The 25,680-nt window shown below is 42.5% G+C and overlaps 1 protein-coding gene across 1 annotated transcript in view; it reads right to left on the bottom strand.

The window, feature by feature from the left end:
* Positions 1-25,680, bottom strand: part of DNAH3 (dynein axonemal heavy chain 3) — a 109,601-nt gene that overhangs the window by 37,130 nt on the left and 46,791 nt on the right. Inside the window, exons 29-42 of the mRNA XM_084640998.1 lie at positions 19,479-19,677; positions 15,488-15,596; positions 14,404-14,517; positions 13,331-13,507; positions 10,036-10,127; positions 8,727-8,946; positions 7,144-7,278; positions 5,981-6,092; positions 4,715-4,956; positions 4,146-4,246; positions 3,946-4,051; positions 2,076-2,205; positions 1,317-1,553; positions 750-853 (exon numbers count right to left, since the gene is read on the bottom strand). Of these exons, the coding sequence (XP_084497124.1) occupies positions 750-853; positions 1,317-1,553; positions 2,076-2,205; positions 3,946-4,051; positions 4,146-4,246; positions 4,715-4,956; positions 5,981-6,092; positions 7,144-7,278; positions 8,727-8,946; positions 10,036-10,127; positions 13,331-13,507; positions 14,404-14,517; positions 15,488-15,596; positions 19,479-19,677 (2,078 nt within the window). The remainder of the gene's footprint in view (positions 1-749; positions 854-1,316; positions 1,554-2,075; positions 2,206-3,945; positions 4,052-4,145; positions 4,247-4,714; positions 4,957-5,980; positions 6,093-7,143; positions 7,279-8,726; positions 8,947-10,035; positions 10,128-13,330; positions 13,508-14,403; positions 14,518-15,487; positions 15,597-19,478; positions 19,678-25,680) is intronic.

Here is a 25,680-nt window from a genome sequence, read left to right as displayed (position 1 = left end):
TAAGGGCTGGAGGGCTGGGGTTAGCCAACCCTGATTATACGAGTCACTCTATAAAGAGCAGCAGGAGGCTGCAGTGAAAGAGGAAATGCCCAGGAATTAGAGACTGCTAGGAGAGTGAGCAGGTTCTAGCAGAGAGGACTGAGACTCTAACCAGGCAGGGCCTGGGAGTGGCCTGCCAAAGCAGAAAAGATGCCAGGCAGGAAGGCCTAGGAGGAGGAAGAGAACCTTTGCCTTGTGTGGGCTTTTGGATGGAAAGAGGGGAAAGTGAGGCAGACTGCCTGTAGTATGACCTTAGGCCATGAGGGGGATGTGGGAGGCAGCCAGCCCTGTTATAATTGGGAAGTATCATTAGCCCCACTTTGCAGAAGGGGAAACCAAGGCACAGAGAGATTAAGTTCAAAGCTTGCCATCAAAATGGGGATGCCTCTGTTCTGGCTAAGTGACTTGCCCAAGGTCATACGAGTATTCTGTAGCAAAGCCAGGAATTGAGTCCAGATCTTTCACCACAAGATCATCCTTATGCTCCATATGTACCTTTTGTACTGAGATTTAAATATAGGTCTGACATCAGAACCACGGTTTAAGCGGGGGAGAGCCCATACAGCATAAGACATTGCACAGTAAACAGAAAGAAGTCACATATAAATTAATCAGAGCTACCAAATGTAACTGACTTGTAGCTCTGTCATTTCACAACACTGTTTTCATCACTGAGTTCTTTTCTATAATGAAAAAAAATTAATGTTGACCTTTGCACCAGCAGGGATATTTTGCTCCTCCCTAGTGATGTAATCAGTCCATATGTTCCATTGCCCACTGGCTTGCTTGTGAAAATAGAAGTCATACACACTCCCTGTTAAACAAAACACAGAATATAGGAAAACTGACTGAATAGACAATCAAAATAATGTCATGTCACTTTAGCATCTAAAGTATTTCCCCCTAGTCTTTTCTAGTACAAGGGTAGAAATGATCAAATGAAAGAATTTTCCTGATTTGTCAGTTCTTCACATGGCCTGTGTGGCAATGAATGCCTCCTAAATAACACTGAATATCCTCCTCTCCCATTGAACCTCACTGTCAGGAAGTTACTACCTGCAACAGATTTCACTGTTTAGGTCAATCTGGGCACATGCTCCTCTTGTTTAGAGCAACAAAAAAGAGCTCCCCACTGTGCATCCCTCAGGCCTGGCTGCAGGATCTCTGCAGCAAAGGACAAGTGCCAGACACCCCAGTCTGCCCGGTAGTGCCAGACAGGATTTGGCAGGGTTTGTAAAGCAAGACTAAGGGATACAAATACAGTTGCATAGAAACACCTTTTTCTGGAAAGATATTGTTTTTGGTGAGCTTCACGCTTTTGGGGCGCGGGTTCTCATCATCCATTCCCATTAGCAAGTTGCGGAAAAACAGATCAAATTTCTTTCTGCTGTCTGCACTGATGGTCCCACCAATTGTCCAAACCAATGCGAAAAGGAAAAGCCCTTGTAGCCATAAGATGATCTGCTGACTAGACATGGTTTCACCTTCTTCTTCACCCGATTTCCTTATTTCATCTAAAAATACATTCAAATCTTGGTTAAATTATCAAAAATTGCAATTCAAAATCTGCTTTCATAAAAAAAAAAAAAAATCATTCTAAGCCAGATCCTCAGCACTGGCTTCAATGGAGCTACGTCAATTTTCACCAGGTGAGACTCTGGCCCTGTTTTGATGGTGCAATATATTGTTTTCAATTAAAAATGAATGAGTGGGAAATATTTAAAGGAGTTCTAAATATTTCATTAGGATGCTAGTAAACAGCAGGCTAAACATCTGGGGCCATGCCCACAGGGCCTTACTCAGGCCTGTAAAGTACTTTGAGATCCTGAGATGAGAGGTGCTATACAAGGCGCAAAGGACTGTTGTTATTACTAGGTCAGTGAAAAAGATCTATGGCCTATGATCCAAACCCCAGAGCACTTGCTTCATTCTAAATGAAGTCTTCTAGCATTCATTTGTCTCTAGTGGCCTGGATTTTCTATTGTTATGACATATCAGGAGAAAAATAAGAGGCTGAAGCATTAAAAAATACTGACCGAGCAGACAGGTATAGAGTTTCATCATGCTATAGGCCAGATGGATAGCAGATGTCTGTACTATGATTTTGCAATGAAGGCGAACAAATTCCAAGCAAGGCTGGACTAGCCACATAAACATGTCATCAATCTGCAAGCGGAACAGGAAACAGTTTTAAAACAGTGTAAGAGTTGCATTATTTTCCTTACTTACAAAGTCCTGTATCAAAGGTTTATTTGACTTAGCTGTTCAATAAAAGTGGATCCTTAAGGCACCAATAATTCTGCCTGGTGGAGGGGGAGATTGGGGAGTGGCCTTGACAAGGTACTATGGGAGTTGCCACAGAGCCATGGAACCTGCCTGACAGTGGAAAGAAGCTGCTTCTGCCACAGGAAAATAAATGGTTTGGAATAGGAAGTTTGTTCTCCTCTTATTAATCCAGACAGCAGAAGGACCTTTACATCTTGGGGAGCTGTTACTCCACCCAGGCACAGGGACTAAATATGGGAAGACTGCATTTCACTGAGGTTTACAGGATAATCTGAGAGAGTAAATCCAAGGTCTAGTAAACAGACAGCAGAAAGAAGAAAGACCAGGGTTCCATCAGACCATTAAGGGCACTGAGGTTAGTGCATAGCCACCTCATTCCATTGTGAAATGCCTTCAAGAGCTCCCCAGTATGTAGGGAGAGTGTGATCACTGCCGTAAATGAAGCATCATCGCTTTCCCTCTACGGCAAGCCAGTTCTGCTGACTTATGCAGCGCAGGGTGCAGGAAGTCATGGCCCAACCTCTCCTCTGCTTCTATCCTGGCCTTTATTTCAGATAGTTTATAAAGGGAGAGAGATTGCTTCTTAACCAACAGCAGGCAGCATTCCCCCATCCCTAAGCATTTTTCTGAATTTGGTCCCAACTCCTGTTTGTTCTTCCTATGAACAGTGAAGAAGGGGGCTGGCAGATCACAGAAATCTATGGCTTCATCCAGCTCTAGGCCTAACACAGAAAAGTTTGTTTTGGCCTTTTAATGCCTGATCCTCCTCCCACTGAACTCTATGTTTAATGCTTAGATAATCTTCAGACTTAATGCATAGATAACCTTCAGAACCTATTCCTGCAAACCTTCAGTCTAATTTGTAAGTGCACGACATGAACATGAGCACCACTGATTCATCTGAGTTGTCTTACTCAGTAAGAACTACTCTAGTGAGTAAAGGGTTTGCAAAAGCAGACCCTAAAAGTGATAAGAATGTTATTAATATATGCGTTTCTCATGCTAGGATCTGATTGCCCCAAACAGGTGAAGGTGCATTTTTAATGCATATTTCCCGCCCCTCTTCCCCGGACCTGGCTCACATAATCTCCACCTATCATGCACTAGGACTCTGTTAGTGAAGTCTCACACATCACTAAACCCCATGTAATACTGGATATAATTTTCAAATGTGCCTGAAAGACTTAGGAGCCCCTTTAGATTCAGGGTATGTCTTCATTGCGATCAGAGGTGTGACTGCAGCACATGTAGACATACCCGAACTAGCTTTGTTCTATGGCAGCGAAGCCATGGCAGTACAGGTGGCAGCATAGAATGTACACGCCCATCTGGGATGCTAGGCATGTACTTGGCCAGCTAGGCTGTGCTGCCTCCCATGCTAACTATACCATGGTATAGTTATTCAAGCTAGCTAGAGCAAAGCTAGTGTGGTTATGTCTACATGTGCTGCAGTCTGATTGCAATGTAGACATACCCTTTGTGTCCTGATTCATTGAGGCGCTTTTGAAAAGATTACCCAATGTGCCTACCTGGAAGCCCATAGGACATACTAGGATGCAGTGGGCAGATTACCTTTAAAGTAAAAGTTATAAGGGTGATACATAAAAAAAAGGCTCGCACCAGTTCTCTGTGCTCCTGTTGCAGATTTGGGGGCAGTGTGTCCATGTAGGAATCCTTCAGAGGCTTCCAACCCAGTTGATTAGGATCCATATAGATCATGCCACACCTGGAAAAATAAGTAGTTATAGTGCAGTAAGGTATCTGAAATGCACCAGGTACATTGCCTGAGGTAGTTCAGACTTTGGGTGGGTTACTGTTACCTGCTGACAGTTGCTGGAGATGCCTCCTCCAAGTCAGCTGGCTCGAAGATTAAACTCATTTTGGAACTCATCTGAATTATTTCCCCGCTCATTAAACACAGCTGGAAAGCAAACATGGCATAAACGTGGTTTAATCGTATCATAGCTGAACATTCACTTATAGCAGTGCTTGTCATAAAATCACTGAACAGCCATCCCATTTAGTGTCAGTTCTTATTCATTCATTCATTCATGTTCCCATAGTGTGTGATATTTATAGAATTCTGTCTTAGAGAGTTCTCCATTTGTTATTTCCAAGTCTTGCAGACTTGGGAGAAAAAAAGAGAAAACGAAGCATTAGCCAGCTCTTTATATATTCCACAATAAAAAGCAATCCTTTTCTTTTGGCAGTTTAAGATAATTATTATTTTGTGAATAAACAAATCTCCAGTTAAAATTTCCAGTTAGAAAGATGAATTCATGTATTTCAATTTACTTAAAAGGGTCAGATCACTAACTGCAATAACCAACCAACCGCAATTAATTATGTGCATTCACACGCTAAAGTAACAGGCAAAAATGATGGCTACCTTTTTATTATCATCTAGCACAGTGTTCATGTTCTCTATCCAAACTGCATCCACTGGTCCATCAAATATAATCCACTTCCTGTCATCTGTGGTTGAAGATGCTTGTTGTCTGAAGGTGTTTGCAAGGACTCCATCTGTCCACTCATGGCTCACAGGGTCAAAACACCCATACAGCTGTCCCATTGTAATCGCTTTGGGATTAATAATTCTGTACTCAACAGCAAACTCATCCATGGAATTTGCTAGGTAGGAATTAAAAATAAATTATATTGATTAGCTAGATCAGTGGTTCCCAAACTTGTTTCGCTGCTTGTTCAGGGAAAGCCCTCGGCGGGCCAGACCAGTTTGTTTACCTGCCGCGTCTGCAGGTCTGGCCAATCGTGGCTCCCAGTGGCCGCGGTTTGCTGCTCCAGGCCAATGGGAGCTGCTGGAAGCAACGCGGGCCGAGGGACGTACTGACCGCCACTTCCAGCAGCACCCATTGGCCTGGCGCAGCGAACCGCGGCCACTGAGAGCCGCGATCGGCCGAACCTATGGACGGGGCAGGTAAACAAACTGGCCCAGCCCGCCAGGGGCTTTCCCTGCACAAGCGGCGGAACAAGTTTGGGAACCACTGAGCTAGATAGAAGGCAAAAGTTCTTTAAAAATATTTTTCACTAATGAAGTTTAGAGGTGAAACATTCCTGATAGAATCCCAGTGTAGCCACCCAATAGACCTTACATGTGGAAGCTACCTAGCAGTAAGTAATGACCTCCTTTACTTACACATAGAGTTTATTGCTGCACAAGGCAGGTCCAGAGAGTTGTGTGCAAAAGCACAAGGTAAAAAATGAGGAACAGGACAGAAGCACAATGGAAACTGATTGTGCATTCATGAGAGAGCTTCACAGAATCTCTCCCAGGGAATAGATTTGTTGAGCCAAGAGGTGCCATTTTTGCTCAGTCACTTTCCAGAGAAGTACCATACATGAAGAGATTTGTTTGATGTGACTATTGATGCTACTTTTGCATGACTACTGTGCACAAATATACTTGCTTAACAAAATGTGTAATTTACTTTTTTGCGTATTCATGTGATCCGTTTAAAAGAAGAATATTTCTGACAACAGAGGTTTTCCAATCTTAGTCCTGCATATCCAAATTCTCTTCTATTCTGCAACCCATTAACAGCAGAATTAGCAACCTGAATTTATCTTTGTACAGAAAGTTCATTGGTCATAGAATTAATTTTTTATGAGAAGTCTTTGGCAGGCTTTTTATTTTTACCTGTGTACAAATCACCAAGGGCTGCGGCTAGCACTTTGTAAGCACAGGTCTTTCCACCCAAAGCATCTCCAACAATCATATATCCATGGCGCACCATCATCATTTCATAAATCTGTATTGGTGACATGAGTTTAATACTTAAATATATTAAAGAACTGAATGTAACATGTGTGAAACTACATGTCTCTCTTGCACTCCTACATTGTGTGAAAGAGCAGATCAGCCAATCTAGACACAAACACTGACATTACTGCCCTTAAGAATCCCAAGGCCAAATTCAGAGGTGAGTCTAAGACAGCATAATTTACACTTTCTGCCTCCTCAGAGTGTAAATTACACCAACTCAGGCCTTGTTTTCATTAGAAATTTGCACTGGTTTAATTAAATTTGTTTTTAAACAGATTTAAATTAGTGCAAATCCCTTGTAGACATTCTTATTTCAGTTTAAGAGTACCTTTTTTCAGTTCAGCTTAATCCAATTCTGAACTGACCCAACCTACACCAAAATAAGTCTGGTTTAAACCAGAACAAGAGCATCCTCTTAACTGTTTGTACCTGTTTAACTAACTTGGTTTCAAAGCAGGAAAAGCAACTAATAAAAGGGTGCAAGTTAAAGCAGTGGGAAAAATAAAGGCACAACACATGTGAGTGCTGGTAATAACAATACCGAGATCTCAAAACACTTTACAAAGACAGCCAGTATCATTATTACCATTTTACAGATGGGGAAACTGAGGCATAGAGTGATAAACTGACTTGCTCATGGTCACCCAACAGGCCAGTAGTACAGCCAGGAACAGAACATAGGTCTTATGAGTCTTAGTCCCCTGCTCTCAGTGCTAAGGCACATTGCCTCCCTTAGTAAGACTGAACTTCATTTGCTGACTCCAGTCCTATGACCTGAGACATGGGTACAAATATGAGTACTCTTGCCACATGGAAGGGGACAATATCTACTGACCAACTTGTACTTACTCTTATAGAGGGTGGAATTTTTTTCTGGCATATGAATGTCTGTACCTTTTGTGGTTTTCACTTTGTATAGATAAGCTTTCTGTAATGCTCTGCTAGCTACTAATTTAGGCCCTGATTCAGCCAGATACTTCAATAGTTTATACATAAATTATCTTTTTTCAGATGTGATGAATATTTTTTTTAAATACCTGAATAATTTTTCCAATAAACCAAGGAACTGGTTGAAGATTCATTTTTTTAATATTGTCACTCAGTGCCTGCACAAACAGCTCATAGTCTGGTTTAGGAAGAACCACTCCAGGAAACAGGTCAGATATGATACCCTGTTAATGAAAAAAACAGGATACTATTAAAAGCAGACTAACAAAAGCAGAACTTCTAAGTGTTAAGAAATACATAGAAAATGGTAGGAAATAGGACTTTAAGGGGGAATGTATTCAGCTGGACTGAGTCCTAATTTACAGGCACTAATTCGGCCCCCATTTTTGGACCTGCAAAATTTACTGCAGGTGCAAAGCTCAGTAGTTGTGCCTTTAATTGACTCACTTGTACTCACAATCAGATAGAGGTGAAAGCACTCTGTTTTGCACTCACAAATGAATGAATGTCACAAATGATACAGGCATGAATTGCTCTTGCAAAATGAAGGTGAAACTGCTGAAAATCTGCCTTTAAATACAGGGGGGGGGGGGGATAGCTCAGTGGTTTGAGCATTGGCCTGCTAAACCCAGGGTTGTGAGTTCAATCCTTGAGGGAGCCGTTTAGGGATCTGGAGCAAAAATTGGGGATTGGTCCTGCTTCAAGCAGGGGGTTGGACTAGATGACCTCCTGAGGTCCCTTCCAACCCTAACCTATGAATCTTGGGGGAGGGGAGAGATTAAATGACTAATGGGGAGATATGTGTTCTCTTATTTCACAGCAGTGACTTTTTTCAAAAGTCCAGATCTTAGGTCTTTATAATTAATATGGATGGCTTTGAAGCCTGATACATTGATTTTCCTCCTTCTATGGAAGCATAACATTAGCAATAACATCATGGTTTTCATGGTTTTCACTCTGACTTCCAAACAAAGTATTTTCTATTGCTTGCAGTTTAACTTTCCCCACCTCCTTCACATTACAAAGCTAAGTCCTGGCCTACACTTAAAAGTTAGGTCGATGTAGCTACATTGGTCAGTGGTGTGAAAAAGCCATACCCCTGAGTGCCACAGCCATGCTGACTTAACCCCCAGCGTAGATGCAACTATATCTACGGAAGAATGCTTCCGTCGACATAGCTACTGTACCTAAGGAAGGTGGTGTTCCTACAGGGATGAAAAAAACCGTTCCATTGGTGTAGACTGTGTCTACACTATAGGGTTATGCTGACATAGCTACAGAAACGTAGCAATGCCAATATAGTCTCCGTAGTGTAGACACATCCTTATATACAAAATTAGCAAAGAATGGTTTTCATTGGCATGAGTAAATGGAGTTACAAGAGATCATGTCAATGGCATGTAACATATCACAAGGTAACTCAAAAGGTAACTCCTATCATTGCTATAAGTTCATTTTTCAAAACAATACTAAGAGTCAAATTGTGCCCACAATTCAATTGGTGTAACCCCGCTGACTTCAGTAGTAATGATGAAAGAATTTGGGCAAAACTGTTTTAAATTAAAGCAATGATCTGTTTTCTTAGTTTATCATGGCAGTCCCATCTATATGTCTGTCCATCTGTCTAGATTCTTATAACCTAGTATTTGAATGCATCTACCTGTTATCTTACCTGAAAGAGAGGAACATCCTGTGCCAAGAATTTGGCTAAGTTAACATCCAGCAAAGCTCGAAGTAACAACACACTTTCATTTTCTTCTGGGTACTTTAGTTTTAAGTTCCCTGCTGCTGTCAGGACAGATTTAACAGCACGCATTCCATAGTCATAGTGATGCTGAGATGATAACTGCTCAGAGCAAAGACGGTACGTGGCAACAATTTTCTGGGCAAGACTGTGGATGTTAAAATATGGTGTGTGAAATGCAAATATAATGCCAAGTATTTGCCCAGATCTTTGAAGTAAATGGAGTGATGTCAGTTTACACCTGAGGACATGCCCCAAAATGTATAGAAATCTAAATGATAGATTTCTCCATTGTTTTGGGTTTTGTAAAACAGTAACAGCTACAATGCTGTTTCCCTGTTCATGTGCTTCAAACATACATAAAACTTCATTCACACAGAGTGACAATTCACCTCTGTGCCAAGTTCCAGAAGAAGGTCTATGCCAGAGGTGGTCAAACCTTTTGGCCCTGGGGCCACATTGGATACAGAAATTGTACCCCACCCCAGAGCTCCCCCTGCTCCTTGCCCCCTGACCATGCCGCCCTGGAGCACCAGGTCTGGCGGTGCTATGGAGCTGTAGCCACGCTGCCTAGGCACCGGGGGAACTGTGACCATGAGGGAAGTAGGGAGGGAGGGCAACAGAAGGGGAGAGGCCAGGGCAGAGGCTAGCCTCCACCCCTCTTACTTGCTGCTGGGGAGTTGGGCGGGCTCCTCCAGAAGCCTGTCCTGACCCTACTCCCTGGCAGGAGCTCAGGGGCCAGAGGGAATGGCCAAGGGCCGTAGTTTGCCCCCGCTGGTCTATGCACTACTTATGGAGGCTTAAGTAAGCCTTAAGTATAGTGTCACCTTGTGCTGGCCCTCCACCTAGGGGTACATTTCACCTATGGTAGCCAAGGTACATATCAAAGATTTGCAACATGTAATAGTTAACTTCTTGTGTGGTTCTGTTGTTTTACAAACTTGAATCGACGTTGCATGGTTAATATCCTGCAGGTCCTTTGAGATGGATTATCAGGAAATACCCATTAAGGAGTTCGTTTTCAAAGCAATGCATACGGATTTAATCATGTGATTTTAATTGAGCAGAACAGTTGCCTGGATAAATATTTACACAACACTTGGAAAATTTAGTCCAAATTATGAGTAGAAACAACATCACACACACATACTCCCCATCCTCCGTCCCACACCCAGAGTGGTTAGCCTCCTGAGGAATTTCAGAGCCAGCTGTAAGTAGAAAATTGAGTATGACTCACCTTCTAGAGTCAAGAAATCCCATTGAATAAAGTGAAATTTCACCAATCAAAGCATAATCTGGAACCATCATGGCAACTGTTCGGAATAATGCCTATGGAAGAAAAAATTAACAGCTAAAAAAACACAGACCCAAGAATAGAGAATAAAGCAATAACTTGAATTAGTTTTACAGGTGTAGTGTTCCTCTGTAAATTCACAGACTTTTGTCTTCCATGCATATGGCTTTAGGAATCAAATTGAGGTTGGGGGAGTCCATTATTATCGTTATTCTTGATTATTTGTATTATGGTATTGCCAAGAGGCTTCAACCAAGATCAGGTCTCCATTTTGCTAGGCACCATACAGACACAACAAGTGACATTCACTACTCTGAAAATTTCACGATCTAAATAGATAAGACAAAGGAAGTATCATTACCCCATTTTACATATGGGCAAACTGACACATGGAGAGATTGTATGCTGTGTAGTTGTATTGTGAGATTATATTACTTGACCAAGGTCACGCAGGGCATCTATGGCAAAGCTGGGAATTGAACTCAGATCCTCTGAGTCCCAGTCCAGTGCCACAACTATTTTCCTTACTGATACAGGAACATTATTTATACTTTGAGGCTGAGATTTGCAAAGCTGTTTAGGAGATTTTAATTACAATTAATTTTAATGGGAATTGGGCATCCAAATCCCGCAGGTAGTCTGAAGACTGCAACCTGAATTGTCATTGTACTCCACAATAAAAGGTTTTAAGCAGGCAGTTTATCTGTGACAGGTGGAATATGACCCTCAGTGGATTCTCCAGTTTTAACTAAATATTTCAAATATTAAAATGAACTTCACAACTTTTTTATTCCCAAAACCCAAATCAAAAGCTCCTGTAACCTCTGCCATCATTTGCACCTATAACAGACCTTTGCTGTTCATGTATTAGAGATGCCTGTGACAATAGGCTGTGGGTATAATAGCCCAGGGAAGGCTTAGCCTTCCCTGCCACTGCCCCGCTGCTCGACACCTGGGCTGCGGTGGCTGCGAGGCCCCCACTGCCTGCTGCTGCTGCCTTCCTGCCTATCTCCTCTACCCCACCCTGCCTCCAAAGGTCCCTGCTGCTTGCCGTGTCCCTCCTCCTCGGGGATGGGGGAGTGAGGAGGGATGCGCAGAGCTAGCGGCAGGTGAGGGAGCAAGGAGGCTCGGCTGGGCACTGGGGCCGATGGCTGGACCTTCAGGGGCAGGAGGGTCCGGCACTTGGGGGCCAGTGGCTCAGCCAGAGGAGGGCCTTCACGGGTTGGGGGGCTGGCGGCTTGACTGGGGGGGTAGTTCGGGGGGCGGTGGCTCGGCCTGGCGCTGGGGCTGGCCCGGAGCCTGAGGGGGCCAGTGGCTTGAACCAGCACTGGCCGGGGTGGGGGGCGGTGACTCAGCTGGGGGACCCATCAGGGGAAGCGGGGGCTGGAGTTTCAGCCTGGCGCTGCGGCCGGCCCAGCCCTCGGGGGGGGCTAGCAGCTCAGCCTGGCACTTGCGGGGGAGGGGGCATTTGGTTTGGGGGGGCCGGCAGCTCGGCCCGGTGTGGCTGGGGTGGGTGGGCTGGGCCTCCTCTGGTCGAGGGGGGCCCCACAAGGCTTCTCCTGTTACGGGGGGAGGGGTTTGGGGCTCTGGCGTGTGGAAGGGGTAGGGCCGGTGGGCTAGCCTCCCCAAAGCTGGGGTTCACCCATCACCCATGCCTGCGACACATATTGGGAACAATATGCAGTATCTTTGGGGACTATATTGTATTAAGTTTATTAATGCTTTATGTATCGTTGTAGGCCAGGGACTGTGTGCAACTCCAAGGAGGGAGAATTACTAGGGGGTGATTACTATAGTCCCTAGTTTAAGGCAGTCCCAGAGGAGAGGCAAGGAACTGAGAAAGAACTTGGGATATAAAAGGCTGAGTTTAAAGACTCAGGGTCTTTCTTTTGATTCAGCAAACAGACAGGACCATGGATCCTAGGGAGCCCCCAACACTTGCTGAAGTGTTGGAAGGCTTTTGGCTTAGCAGCGCTCCATAGGACTGGTGGGCGATGTTTGGTGTGTTTAGCAAGCATGGAAGACCTTTTATTGTTTTTTATATGTTTCCTCTGTATGCACTTTATCCTGAATAATGCACTCTGCTGAGAAAAAACTGTGTGGTGACGTGTTACTGCTGGCATACATTGTTCATAGCTCTTGGAGAGAAAGCAAAGCACGGGTGCTGGCCTTTAGACAGACTAGCTTGCTGGGGATATCACAGTGAATTCTAGGGAGCTACAACCTAAAAGGAGACGGGAGTAGCACACAGGTCCCTACCCAGAGAGAGGTGAAGACCAGAGGCGTTAAACCTCAGAGGCATTCCTGAAGTGGACCATGGACGGGGGTTAAAGGTGTGGTTACCCCGAAACTGTGACAATGCCATCACATATTACAAGAGAAGCACAGACCCCTAAACTCTGGTCTTGGCTGATAAAAGCAAAAGGAAATTACCTTCAATTTAAACACAAATGCAATGATTTGTAATGTGTAAGTGTATAGATGTGGGACCAAATTCTGCACTGACCTACACCCTGTGCAATACTATTGATTTCAACAGGATTACTGGAATAGTAAATCAGCACAGAATAAGGCCCATATTATTTTAATGATTAAGGATCTTAAACAGTGTTATTTATTGAAGTCAATTAGATTCCATGTGGGAGTACCTATACAGTGGATGAACTTAATATATTTTTTCCATTTTGATATATTCTAGCAGTTTCACAGAGATTCTCTTTACACACAATGGGGATTGTCACTGGAGCCGACAGAAATTATCAGAACAGCAACAATGCCCCTGGTTTGCCCAAGAATAGCTGTTTATACTAAGTGTGAGTCTCTAAAGCCTGATCTTGCAAACGCTGATTAATATGAGCATTCCTTACTCATATCAGTACTCCCATTGACTACCACAAGACTACTCACAAGAGTAGGGATTTAAAGGACAGGACCTGATTCCAGGCTCACTTATGCCAGTGTAATTCAGGAGTAACTTAATGGACGTCAATAGCATTGACTAGTGTAAAACTGCTGTAAATGTTTTTTACACAATCAAATTCAGGCCTATTGTCTATTCATTTTGTGCTAAACACTAAACACATGATTAAAGCTTAATCACTAATGAACCAGAACGAGAACACCTAAATGGAATTATGCCCTTATATTACATGGCTGCTTTTGTACTATTCATACTACATTAGAATCAAAACTGTAAATTGTGTTTCATTCCTACTAGAAATCAGAACTCCAGAGTTACCTTTAGATTATCAGGAAGTTCTGCCCGTCCAGCATACCCAGGATTCATAGTGATGAAGACAGCGCAGGTTGGATTAAGAGAGATCTCTGTGCCTTCAAAGAGGAATGTTTTCAGATTTCGCACAACAGCCTGCTGTATACTGAGTATCTGTTGTGCAACTACAGACAACACTTCAACCTAATAATAAAGAAACAGATTAGAAAACATCCCATACATGGAGCCAATATAAAAGAAGCATTTCTGGCTGAAAGAAGGTTTTTTTAAAAATATAGCTTAATGGCTTTATGTTGAAGTCCTAGAGATGGAAATTGTCTTGAAGAACCAGGATAAAAGAATTTTAGAAAATTAAAATGCTGGCTTTCAACTTCGCTGGGGTACAGGCTAACAAAACCTAATGTAATGGAACAATGAATGTGATAGAATACACTATAAAGAATACACAGAATACTATAATATACAGAACAGACAGATTATGGATGGAATTTTCAAAAGTATTTAGCATTAGCCTAATTTTGCTTCCAGTGAAGTCAGTGGTGAAAGTCACAGGAGAGTTAGGCCAATGGCAAGTGCATTTAAAAATCCCATGTATTGGAAGAAGAGAAGCTACAGAGAGACTATGTGTCAATAGCTCTTAAAACTAAAAATGTAGGACCCAGATTTTCACAGCTAATAATACCTCGTTTTATCCAGTATCAGTAGATGTAAAAGTGCTTTACAAGGAGGTGAGTATCATTATCCCCATTTTACAGATGCGAAAACTGAGGCACAGAGCGATGAAGTGACTTGCCCAAGGTCACCCAACAGGCTAGTGGCAGAGCCAGGGTTTGAACCCATTCCAGAGCTCCAATGCTCTATCTACCCAGACCACACTGCCCCTGTCAAAATTTGTGCATGCATTATGGCAGCTGTGTATTTGGCAGCTGTGCATGTAATTATGAAAACCTGGGCCTAGGTTACAAGGTGTGCTAAAAGTAAGAAATTAATGGTAATACATATTCATATCTACTTTTAAAGCTATTCTTTGCATTTTAACAACATTTTTGTTGTTTTAAATACTTTGATTAAAAAGTTACCTCAATTCTGTTGAACTCATCAAAGCAGGCCCAAGCTCCAGATTGTGCCAGTCCCTTAAAGAATTTACCCATGGCTTTGTAATCAAGACCATCGGAGCAATTAAAGACAACACACTATATTAAAAAAAACAACAACAACAACCCACAACAGCATTCAGTGTTAAAATTTGTTACAAAAATGTTGGCATCTATAAACAGAAGGGGATTATTATTGCCATGGTAACTGGTAATTTAAAAGACTATATATACCTAAATATCTAGTTAATGGATCTAGTCATGATTTTAACATGTTGGTAGTGAAGTACCTGTTGAGTATTTACTCACTACAAGGATTCAGATTAGTTTTATGTGACATAACACACTACTGTATATTGGATGTGTGGAGACACCTCAAAGATTTTGCAAGCCTAGGAAATACAAAACAATACTTGTTTATCACTTGGCTTAGGTGAAAAAGTATATTAACTTAAATTAAACATCACAATTCAGTATTTTTCTAAGCAGCTTGTCAAAAAAGAAAATCTCTGGGAAAGGAATAGTTCCTAAAAAGCAAATCCTGTTTCCTTCTTCTGGATGTGTAAGTTTCCAAACACAACTAAAATATCATGTTTCTACTATACAGTTGAGAGCCATACAAAGAGAACCTGCCCCCACACTGAGTCATTGACCAAGCTCTGTGAAAGCTTCCTACACAGGAACATGGAAAGGGGATTTTAGGTGGGCCAGAATGCAGCATGGCAGTCAGCAGTGGGGCAGGCCTATTAATTACTCCGGTACCCTGAAGGAGCAGCTGCAGTTTAGGTACATACTGGCTACTGCAGACTGGAGCTGAGGATTCCATTACCCAGCCCCATACCTACTGGAAACATTTCATGGAATGCGCACAGCGTGTTCACTCAGGCTGTGTGCTTTTTGCCAGGATTTTGTCCTAATTATGAGCTTTTCATTAGCAATCTCCATGAATGGATAATAGGTTAAGGGCACCAACACTTTTGTGAGAAAGAACTCCAGAGAAGACCTGCATCTCCAAACACAAAACAATGTGATGTAACAATGCACTGCAACATTTCATTAATTTTGGTACCTGCTTAGCCAGTGCTTTTGCTAAATCTTTTGTTGTTTCGGTTTTGCCAGTCCCCGCAGGTCCTTCTGGAGCACCACCAAGATTTAGTTTCAAAGCCCCCATTAATGTTCTACATAACAAAAAAGAAATAACATATGAATCATAGGCCAGCTCCTCAGCAGCTGTAAGTTAGCACAGACCCATAGGCAGAGCAATGATTTACACTTGCTAAGAGATCTGGCCCTGCGTTGTTATCAGGAATTCATTTTTTAATTGGTTGGCCATCTCCAGCCATCAAACTGGCATCTCCTCAGCATGGACTCCTAGAGTTGGAAGCCATTTCAAATATCCAGAATAAAGGCCCAAATTCAGACATGGTGTAAGTAGGTGCAATATCATTTACTTCATTGTCTGACCTTGGTTTACTATATGTGCTTGTTGTACCTGAGCACATGCATTCAGCACCTATGTCCTCATGTGCGGGGTTCAAGTGTCATGAACAAGTCAGGTCAGTTATAAGCATAAGCCCAAGGCAGAACAGTTAGTAGATGCTACACCTTTTGATAGATAGGCTGGAACCGTATCTATTCAGAGCCATGATGTCAAGTGCAGCAGCTAGAAAACTGGAGTTGGCTTGATGGGAACCTTGATAAAGAAAATTAATCTTGGAAGTGCTTAAAGAGGATGGAGATTGTTCCTAAAAACCTGAGAATCACCTATCTTCCTTCTATGGGGAATAGCTTGGCAGTCTTCATACGAACATGTTGCTGCCCCTTAAAGAGTAGGTCCATCAAGCACCTTATCTTAAAAGTTATGAATCCATGAAGGCCCCCTGAAGTCTTCTCTACACTAGGAAAACAACATGTTGTGAACTGTGTTTTTTTAAATGTTGCTAAGCATGGTTTGTCCTGTTCCATACTTGCAACTAAATAGTGTTCGGCACCAGTCCAGACATACCCAGTCAGCCATGGGTAATTTCCCTCATGTCAGCCGGGCCTATGAGTGACACATGCAGCCATGTTTATAGCTACTACATCAGCCACATGGGTCTATTCTGCTCTGCCACAAGACCCATAGACTTTAAGGTCAGAAGGGACCATCATGATCATCTAGTCTGACCTCCTGCACTTACAGGACACACAACCTCACCCACCCACTCTTGAAATAGACTCCTAACCTCCGGCTGAGTTACTGAAGTCCTCAAGTCATGGTTTAAAGACTTCAAGTTACAGAGAATTCACCATTTTCACTAGTTTAAACCTGCAAGGGACCCATGACCTATATTACAGAGGAAGGCAAAAAAACCCCAGGGTCTCAGCCAATCTGACCCGGGGAAAATTCCTTCCCGACCCCAAATATGGTGATCAGTTAGACCCAGAGCATGTGGGCAAGACCCACTGGGCAGATACCTGGGAAAGAATTCTCTGTGGTAACTCAAAGCCTTCCCCATCTAGTGTCCCATCTCCAACAGTTGGGGATATTTGCTATTGTCAGTCACAGATGGGCCACATGCCATCGTAGGCATTCCCATCATGTCATCAACTTATCAAGCTCAGTCTTGAAGCTAGTTAGGTTTTTTGCCCCCACTGCTCCCTTTGGAAGGCTGTTCCAGAACTTTCTGATGGTTAGAAACATTCACCTAATTTCGTGCCTAAACTAGTTGATGGCCAGTTTATAACCATTTGTTCTTGTGTCCCCATTGGCACTTAACTTAAATAACTCCTCTCTCTCCCTGGTGTTCACCCTTCTGATGTATTTATAGAGAGCAATCATATCTCCCCTTAACCTTTGTTTGGTTAGGCTAAACAAGCCAAGCTCTTTGAGTCTCTTCTCATAAGGTAAGTTTTCCATTCCTCGGATCATCCTATTAGCCCTTCTCTGCACCTGTTCCAGTTTGAATTCAACTTTCTTAAACATGGGAGATGAGAATTGCACACCGTATGCCTGATGAGGTTTCACCCGTGCCTTGTATAATGGTACTAATACTTCCCTGTCCCTACTGGAAATACCTCACCTGATGCATCCTAGGTCTGCATTAGCCTTTTTCATAGCCACACGACACTGATGGCTCATAGTCTTGTGATCAACCAATATATGCAGGTCTTTCTCCTACTCTATCTCTTCCAACTGATAAATCCACATTTTATAGCAAAAATTCTTGTTGTTAGTCCCTAAATGCATGACCTTGCACTTTGCACTACTAAATTGCATCCTATTTCTATTACTCCAGTTTTCAAGGTCCTCCAGATCTTCCTTGTACAATATTCCTGTCCTCCTTCATATTGACAATACCTCACAACTTTATATCATTTGCAAATTTCATTAGCACATTCCAACTTTTTGTGCCAAGGTCATGAATAAAAATGTTAAATCCCTGAGGAACTCCATTAATAACTCCCCTCCAGCCTGACAGTTCACCTTTCAGTATGAACCATTGTAGTCTCCCCTTTAACCAAATCCTTATCCACCTTTCAAATCTCATCTTAATCCCCGTTTTCTCCAATTTAAATAATAATTTCCCATGTGGAACTGTATCAAATGCTTTACTGAAATCCAGGTAGATTAGATCTACTGCATTTCCTTTGTCTAATACAGTGGTTCCCAAACTTGTTCAGCCACTTGTGCAGGGAAAGCCCCTGGCAGGCTGGGCCGGTTTGTTTGCCTGCCACGTCCGCAAGTTTGGCCGATCGCGGCTCCCACTGGCCCCGGTTTGCTGCTCCAGGCCAATGGGAGCTGCTGGAAGCGGCGCGGGCCGAAGGACATACTGGCCACCGCTTCCAGCAGCTCCCATTGGCCTGGAGCAGCGAACCACGGACAGTGAGAGCCGCGATCGGCCAAACCTGAAGATGCGGCAGGTAAACAATCTGGTCCGGCCCGCCAGGGGCTTTCCCTGCACATGCGGCGGAACAAGTTTGGGAACCACTGGTCTAAAAAATCAGTTAGCTTCTCAAAGAAGGGGATCAGGTTGGTCTGGCACGATCTACCTTTTGTAAAACCATGTGGTATTTTATCCCAATTACCATTCACCTCTATGTCCTTAACTACTTTCTCTTTCAAAATTTGTTCCAAGACCTTGCAAACAATTGAGGTGAAACTAACAGGCCTGTACTTCCCTGGATCACTTTCCCCCCTTTTTTTAAAAAATAGGAACTATATTAGCAATAGGTTTCAGAGTAACAGCCGTGTTAGTCTGTATTCGCAAAAAGAAAAGGAGTACTTGTGGCACCTTAGAGACTAACCAATTTATTTGAGCATAAGCTTTCGTGAGCTACAGCTCACTTCATCGGATGCATACTGTGGAAAGTGTAGAAGATCTTTTTATATACACACAAAGCATGAAAAAATACCTCCTCCCACCCCACTCTCCTGCTGGTAATAGCTTATCTAAAGTGATCACTCTCCTTACAATGTGTATGATAATCAAGTTGGGCCATTTCCAGCACAAATCCAGGTTTTCTCATTAGCAATAGGAACTAAATTAAACAGGAACTAAATACGCAACCCCTGAGTTTACAGATTCATTAAAAATCCTTGCTATTGTGCTTGCATTTTCATGTGCCAGTTCCATTAATACTCTTGGATGGAGATTATCTGGGCCCCCTGATTTAGTCTCATTAAGATGTTTGAGTTTGACTTCCACTTCAGATGAGGTAAATTCAAACTTCATATCCTCTACCCCTAAGCTGATCTACACTTAAAAATTAGAGGGATCTAGCTATATCACTCAGGGCTGTGGAAGATTACATGCCCTGAGCTCTGTAGTAAGGTCGACCTAACTCCTGGTGTAGACTCTGGCCTCTCAGAGCGGTGGATTAACTACATGAATGGGAAAACCCCTTCCAACACTACAGAAAATGTCCACACTGTGGCACTACACCCAAACATAAAAAACCGGGAAGGGGAAAAGAAAACTAATGACTAAGGCTCTTTTCATTAGCCACTGTTACAATATGTATTAAATACAAGCCAGCTGGAAAGTGAATGCTATAGTCATAGAGAATATGAATTTTACCTATAGCATCGATCAGTCAGTGGAGTTATAACCAGACGTAGAGAATTGCCAAGGTACTCATAGCCATATTTGGCTTCTGTCGTAATCATTCGCACCATTACATCTCCTTCTTCCCAGTAGTATCTCAACTGAGAAATCCACTGGAAATCATTCTGATCTGTGATTTTGTCCTCAACCAATTTTGCAACCACATCACGAGCTGCAGGAACAGAAATAGCTCATAAAATACCTAATAAACAGTAAGCTAACATTTACAGCTGTACCTCAGCTTTCATTTTTTGAAAGAAAACTGCATCCATTTTGCTTAATGAACCATCTTAATTCAATTGGGCAAAATTCTAGACCCCAGTGCCCAGCATGAGTAGCCAGGCCAGGTGCTGGGGAGCTGTGCAGGGGTGGAGGAGTACAATCACTCTATAAAGGCCATTTAAGACCAGTGTCTGAAGAAACCTATATAGGACACTTACATCTTCCATACCCAGAAAATATGCAAGGATCTGTGCAGTGACAGGTCTCTTTCACCCCTCCCCCAGTTCACCCATGCCTTTCTGCCCCCTGTAAATCAGAATGCTTGCTCACAGCACAGGGCTCTGTACCTGCTGATGTACACCTGTACCTGTACCTGATGTACACCTGCTCCACAGCTCCCCATTCTCCAGCCCCCATTCTTTGCTCAACAGAATGCCACTGTGGCCCTCTATGGGCCACAAAGGAGGAGGCTAGATTTGCCCCTGGATAGAAAGCTCTTCACTTGTTGGCATGTTATCCACAAATTCAGAGTCAACTATATTTGAAAATAAAGGATCTTGTAAACGCCACTCAATCTGCACTTGGAACTCCTACTGGCATCACATATTATTGCATATATACTATCATTAGGTTTCCTTACATTTCTGGGTCTCTGCTAGCAACTATACTGCTGAAAAGCAAAATTGTGTGTCACACAGGCTACTTGCAGAGCAATGTCAGGAACTGTAAACTGGTTTTTATCTAGGTTTGCCTAGGGTTAACAATCAGAAGCACTATTTTTTAATGACAGAATCTTAGAAATGTACAACTGGAAGGGACATTGAGAGGTCAGTTAGTCCAGCCCCTTGCATTAAGGCTGGACTAAATAAACCTAGACTATCCCTGACAGGTGTTTGTCTAATCTGTTTTTAGAAACCTCCAGTGATGGGGATTCCACAACCTCCTTTGGAAGCCTATTCCACTGCTTAATTATCCATATAGTTAGAAATTTTTTCCTAACCTAAATTTCCCTTGCTGCATATTACTCTGACTACTTCCTGTCCTACCTTCAGTGGAATGGAGAAAAATTGATCACCATCCTCTTTATAACAGCCCTTAACATATTAGAAGACTGTTATGAGTTCCCTCCTCAGTCTTCTTTTCCCAAGACTAAAGATACCCAGTTTTTTTTAACCTTCCCTTATAAGTCAGGTTTTCTAAACCTTTATTCATTTTTGTTGATCTCCTCTAGACTCTCTCCAATTTGTCCATAACTTTCTAAAAGTGGGGCACCCAAAACTGGACATAATACTCCAGCTGAGGCCTTACCAGTGCCAAGCAAAGCAGGACAATTACCTCCTGTGACTTACATTTTACACTCCTGTTAATACACCCCAGAATGACACTCACCGTTTTTACAACTGCATCACATTGTTGACTCAGCTTTAATTTGTGATCCACTATAACCCTGATCCTTTACTGCAGTATTACTGCCTAGCCAGTTATCCCCTATTTTGTAATTGTTCATTTAATTTTTGCTTCCTAGGTGTTTTTTCTGAATTTCATCTTGTTAATTTTGGATCGATTCTCCAATTTGCCAAGGTCATTTTGAAGTCTAATCCTGTCTTCCAAAGGGATTGCAGCTCCTCCTAGATTGGTGTCATCCACAAATTTTATAAGCATACTCTCCTCTCCATTATCCAAGTCATTAATAAAAATATTAAATAGTACCAGACCCAGGACTGACCCATGCGGAACTCCATTACATACATCTCTCCATACATCCCCCCAGGTTGACAGAAAACCATTGATAACTACCCTTTGAATATGCTCTTTCAACCAGTTGTATACTCACTTTATAGTAATTTCATCTAGACCACGTTTCCCTAGTTTGCTTCTGAAAATGTCATGTGGACCTGTGTCAAAGGCCTTACTAAAATCAAGATATTTTATATCTACAGCTTTCCTTGCTATCCAGTAGGCTAGTAACCCTGTCAAAGAAGGAAATTAGGTTGCTTTGGGATGATTTGTTCTTGATAAATCCATGCTGGCTATTCCTTCTAAACCTATAATCCTCTCAGTGCTTGTAAATTGATTGTTTAATAATTTGTTCCAGTATCTGTCCAGATATTGACAGATAGACGGGTCTATAATTCCCTGGGTCCTCTTTATTCCCCTTTTTAAAGACAGGTACTATGTGTGCCCTTCACTAGTCCTCTGGGACCTCACTCATTCTCTGAGTTCTCAAAAATAATTGCTCACAGTTCCAAGATTGCCTCAGTTAGTTTCTTATGTGACCAAGTGTGAATTTCATCAGGCCGTGTCAACTTGAATACATCTAAATTATCTAAATACTCTTTAATCTGGACTTTCCCTATTTTGGCTTGTGTTCCTTCCCCCTTGTTGTTATATTAATTGTTATGCATCTAGCCATAATTAACCATTTTAGTGAGACTGAAGCAAAATAGGCATTAAACGCCTCCCCCTTCTTGATGTTGTCTGTTATTAGTTCTCCTTCCTCCACTAAGTAGAGAACCTATGCTTTCTCTCATCTTTCTCTTGATCCTAATGTATTTATAGAACCTCTTCTTATTCTCTTTTATGTCCCTTGCTAGATGTAATTCATTTGGTGCCTCAGCTTTCTGATTTTGTCCCTACATGCTTGTGTTATTCTGTGATGAAATCAGGTGGGCATGAGTGTTGTAAAGCCTCACCAAAAGCAGTGGCCGAGGTTACATTCAAGATGGTAGGGTCAAAATCCTGACTAAAGGCTGATTCCTGCTGTGACCTATAAGCCAGGCAAGTCCGGAATTTTGTCCTAAAAGTATGGAGATGTTATAAACTGGCAGAGTTCCATTAACTTTGGTGTTTAAATAGTAATTTAAAGAATCTGATTCTTGTTGCTCTCCATTTCCTTGTATGTTGTAATAACACAATAAACAAGTTTAGTAGGTCAAAGTTACATAGAGCTGAGTAATTGAAGAGAACTTCAGCAGAGGTTGCAAGCATCCAAGAATAAAGGTGCTTAGTTTTTTCCAACACAATGTAGTCTTAACATTATTTGTTAATTTAAAAAGGGAAGTGATTGCTCTTTTCCTGAAGGAGATGGTCTAGCAACATAAATAGAAATTTAATGGGGTTAAAAGAATATTTTTATGGAAGGACATGTAGCACAGAATTAGGCTTTTTCAGTTACAGTTGTAATATCACATTTAGCAATACTATATTTCTCAACAGCTGTGCTGCATTTCTTTCTTGGAATCCAGTTCAAATTTATCCTTGGTTAAACAGAAAAAAGAAGGATTAGTACCAGTGTTTAGGCCAGAATCTCAAAATGGAAAAAAAAAAAACCATAAAAAACTGGACAGGCACCATACTGTAGAGTTGACTGAACAGTGAAATAGCAACTGATGATTAACAGCTAACCCAAACCACACCTTACTGTTGAACCATGCATGTCATCACCAGGGATCCTAGTCTTCTGTGATTAAAAAACCCAAAATTCTCCAACAAAAAACCATAAAAATCCAAGTTTTTCCATAAATAAAATGAAACGCTGAACTTTAGTTTCCCTAGCAGCCACAATATAAAACTAAAGATTCTCTGTAAAAATGCAAAATCCACATTTTTCCATGGCAAATGGATTTCTAGGATCCCTGGTTATCACTATAATACTTGTTTATACATATCTATCAATGTATTTGTAACTGTAACATTTCACTGGGACCAGCCTTACCCTTTCAGGGTCCCCTGGGCCAGAGCTCTACTTAGTACAGAAGTGAGGCTAGGAGCCATCAGGGAGCCAGTTGCAGCTCCCTTATTCTGCTCTACCTAAGGAGATGCTCTGACGTATGCTGGTGAAGGATGGGTGTAGCAGAGTTCTACTCCAGCATACCCTCTCCCAGTCCCCACAGTGCCACCTCCTTTTCCCTACACCAGAGGTAGGAGGGCAACTAGTACAGAAGGCAGCTATGCTGCTCCTGCCAGTTTGACACCCGTGGAGAATTCCCACATGCAAAGGGAATTCTCAACGGGCCACCTCCGGACAGAATACAACCACTCTGCCCCACTTGAGTAGTGCACGGTAGCACACTGGACTGGAAAATCCAGCCCACTGTTCCCCCTGAAGCTGAGTTGCCTCCCCCATCAGTTCTGCTGTTGGAAGGGGAAGGGAGATTGGTATAAGAGACAGGGACACCATTTAGGGGGGGCAGGGAAGGGCTCTAGCCCCCCGCCCCAAGTTTCGTAGGGGAGGCCTACTCACCCTAGCCCCAGACAGAGCTCTTAACTGCAACAGCTTGAGTGTGATATGTGATGAGTTCGGAAGCTGGGAGCAGCATAGCCTTTGGGGCAGGGAGTTTGTTTATAAACAGAGGCAAGGTCAGGGGTTCTCAAACTGGTGGTTGAGACCCCACAGGGGGTCGCGAGGTTATTACATGGGGGGTCGTGAGGTGTCAGCCTTCACCCTAAAGCCCGCTTTGCATCCAGCATTTATAATGGTGTTAAATATATAAAAATGTGTTTTTAATTTATATGGGGGGGGTCACACTCAGAAATTTGCTACGTGAAAGGGGTCACCAGTACAAAAGTTTGAGAACTATTGGGCAAGGTGACTAAGATAACAAAAGGCTTATCATTAAAGTAAATTAAGGATCATTAGATGATCCTGAAAGCACTGCCAGGCACTTCAGTTAAAAGACAGGACACAAAGGGTAGAAATAAAAGGTGAGAATGGAGAGAGGTAAATAGTGGTTTCCCTCAGGGGTCTGTACTGGGACCAGTCCTATTCAACATATTCATATATGATCTGGAAAAAGGGGTACTCAGTGATGTGGTAAAATTTGCAGATAATACAAAATTACTCAAGTTAGTTAAGTCCAAAGCAGACTGTGAAGAATTACAAAGGGATCTCACAAAACTGGGTGAGTGGGCAACAAAATGGCAGAAGAAATTTAATGTTGATAAATGCAAAGTAATGCACTTGGCAAAATATAATCCAACTACACATATAAATGATGGGGTCTAAATTAGCTGAACCCATCAGTAAAGAGATCTTGGAGTCATTGTGGATAGTTCTCTGAAAACATCTGCTCAATGTGCAATTGCAATTTAAAAAATCTAACAAAATATTGGAAATCATTAGGAAAGGGACAGATAGTAAGAAAAAAATATCATGTTAGCTCTATATAAATCCACGGTACACCAACATATTGAATAGAGTGTGAAGATTTGGTCACCCCATCTCAAAAAAGATATATTGGATTTGGAAACTGTACAGAGAAGGGCAACATAAATGATTAGGGGTATAGAAACACCTTCTGTATGAGGAGAAACTAAAAAGACTGGGACTTTTCAGCTTGGAAAAGAGATGACTAAACGGCAGGGCCGGCTCCAGCGTTTTTGCTGCCCCAAGCGGCAAAAAAAACCCACAAAACTTGCCGCGGAACAGGGAGATGGAATCCTGCCCGCCGAACATGGAGGCGGAGTGATGGTGCAGCTGCCGAATTGTTGCCGGCGACCGAAGAAGAGTCGCGTTCCCACCGCTGAATTGCCGCCAAGCGCGAGGCCCTATTGCCGCCCCAGAGCCCCGAATCGCCGCAATGTGACAGAGCGGCCGCCAAATTCCCACCACCGCCGAGGGCCTATTGCCGCCCCAGAGCCCGACATCCTGCCGCCCTTCACATTTGTCGCCTTAGGCACCTCCTTGGTTCGCTGGTGCCTGGAGCCAGCCCTACTAAGGGGTGATAGAGGGCTATAAAATCATGTATGGTGTGGAAAAATTGAATAGGGAAATGTTATTTACTCCTTCACATAACGCAAGAACCAGGGGTCACCAAAGAAAATTAATAGGCAGCAGATTTAAAACAAGCAAAAAAAAGTATTTCTTCACAGTCAACATGTGGAACTCTTTGCCAGGGGATGTTGTGAAGGCCAAAACTATAACAGGGTTCCAATAAGATCTAGATAAGTTCAT

This window comes from Lepidochelys olivacea, assembly GCF_965140295.1.
Source record: "Lepidochelys olivacea isolate rLepOli2 genome assembly, chromosome: 10".
Taxonomy (NCBI): Eukaryota; Metazoa; Chordata; order Testudines; family Cheloniidae; genus Lepidochelys; species Lepidochelys olivacea.
The sequence above is the reverse complement of the archived record's forward strand: the minus strand, read 5'-3'. Positions and strand labels throughout refer to the sequence as shown.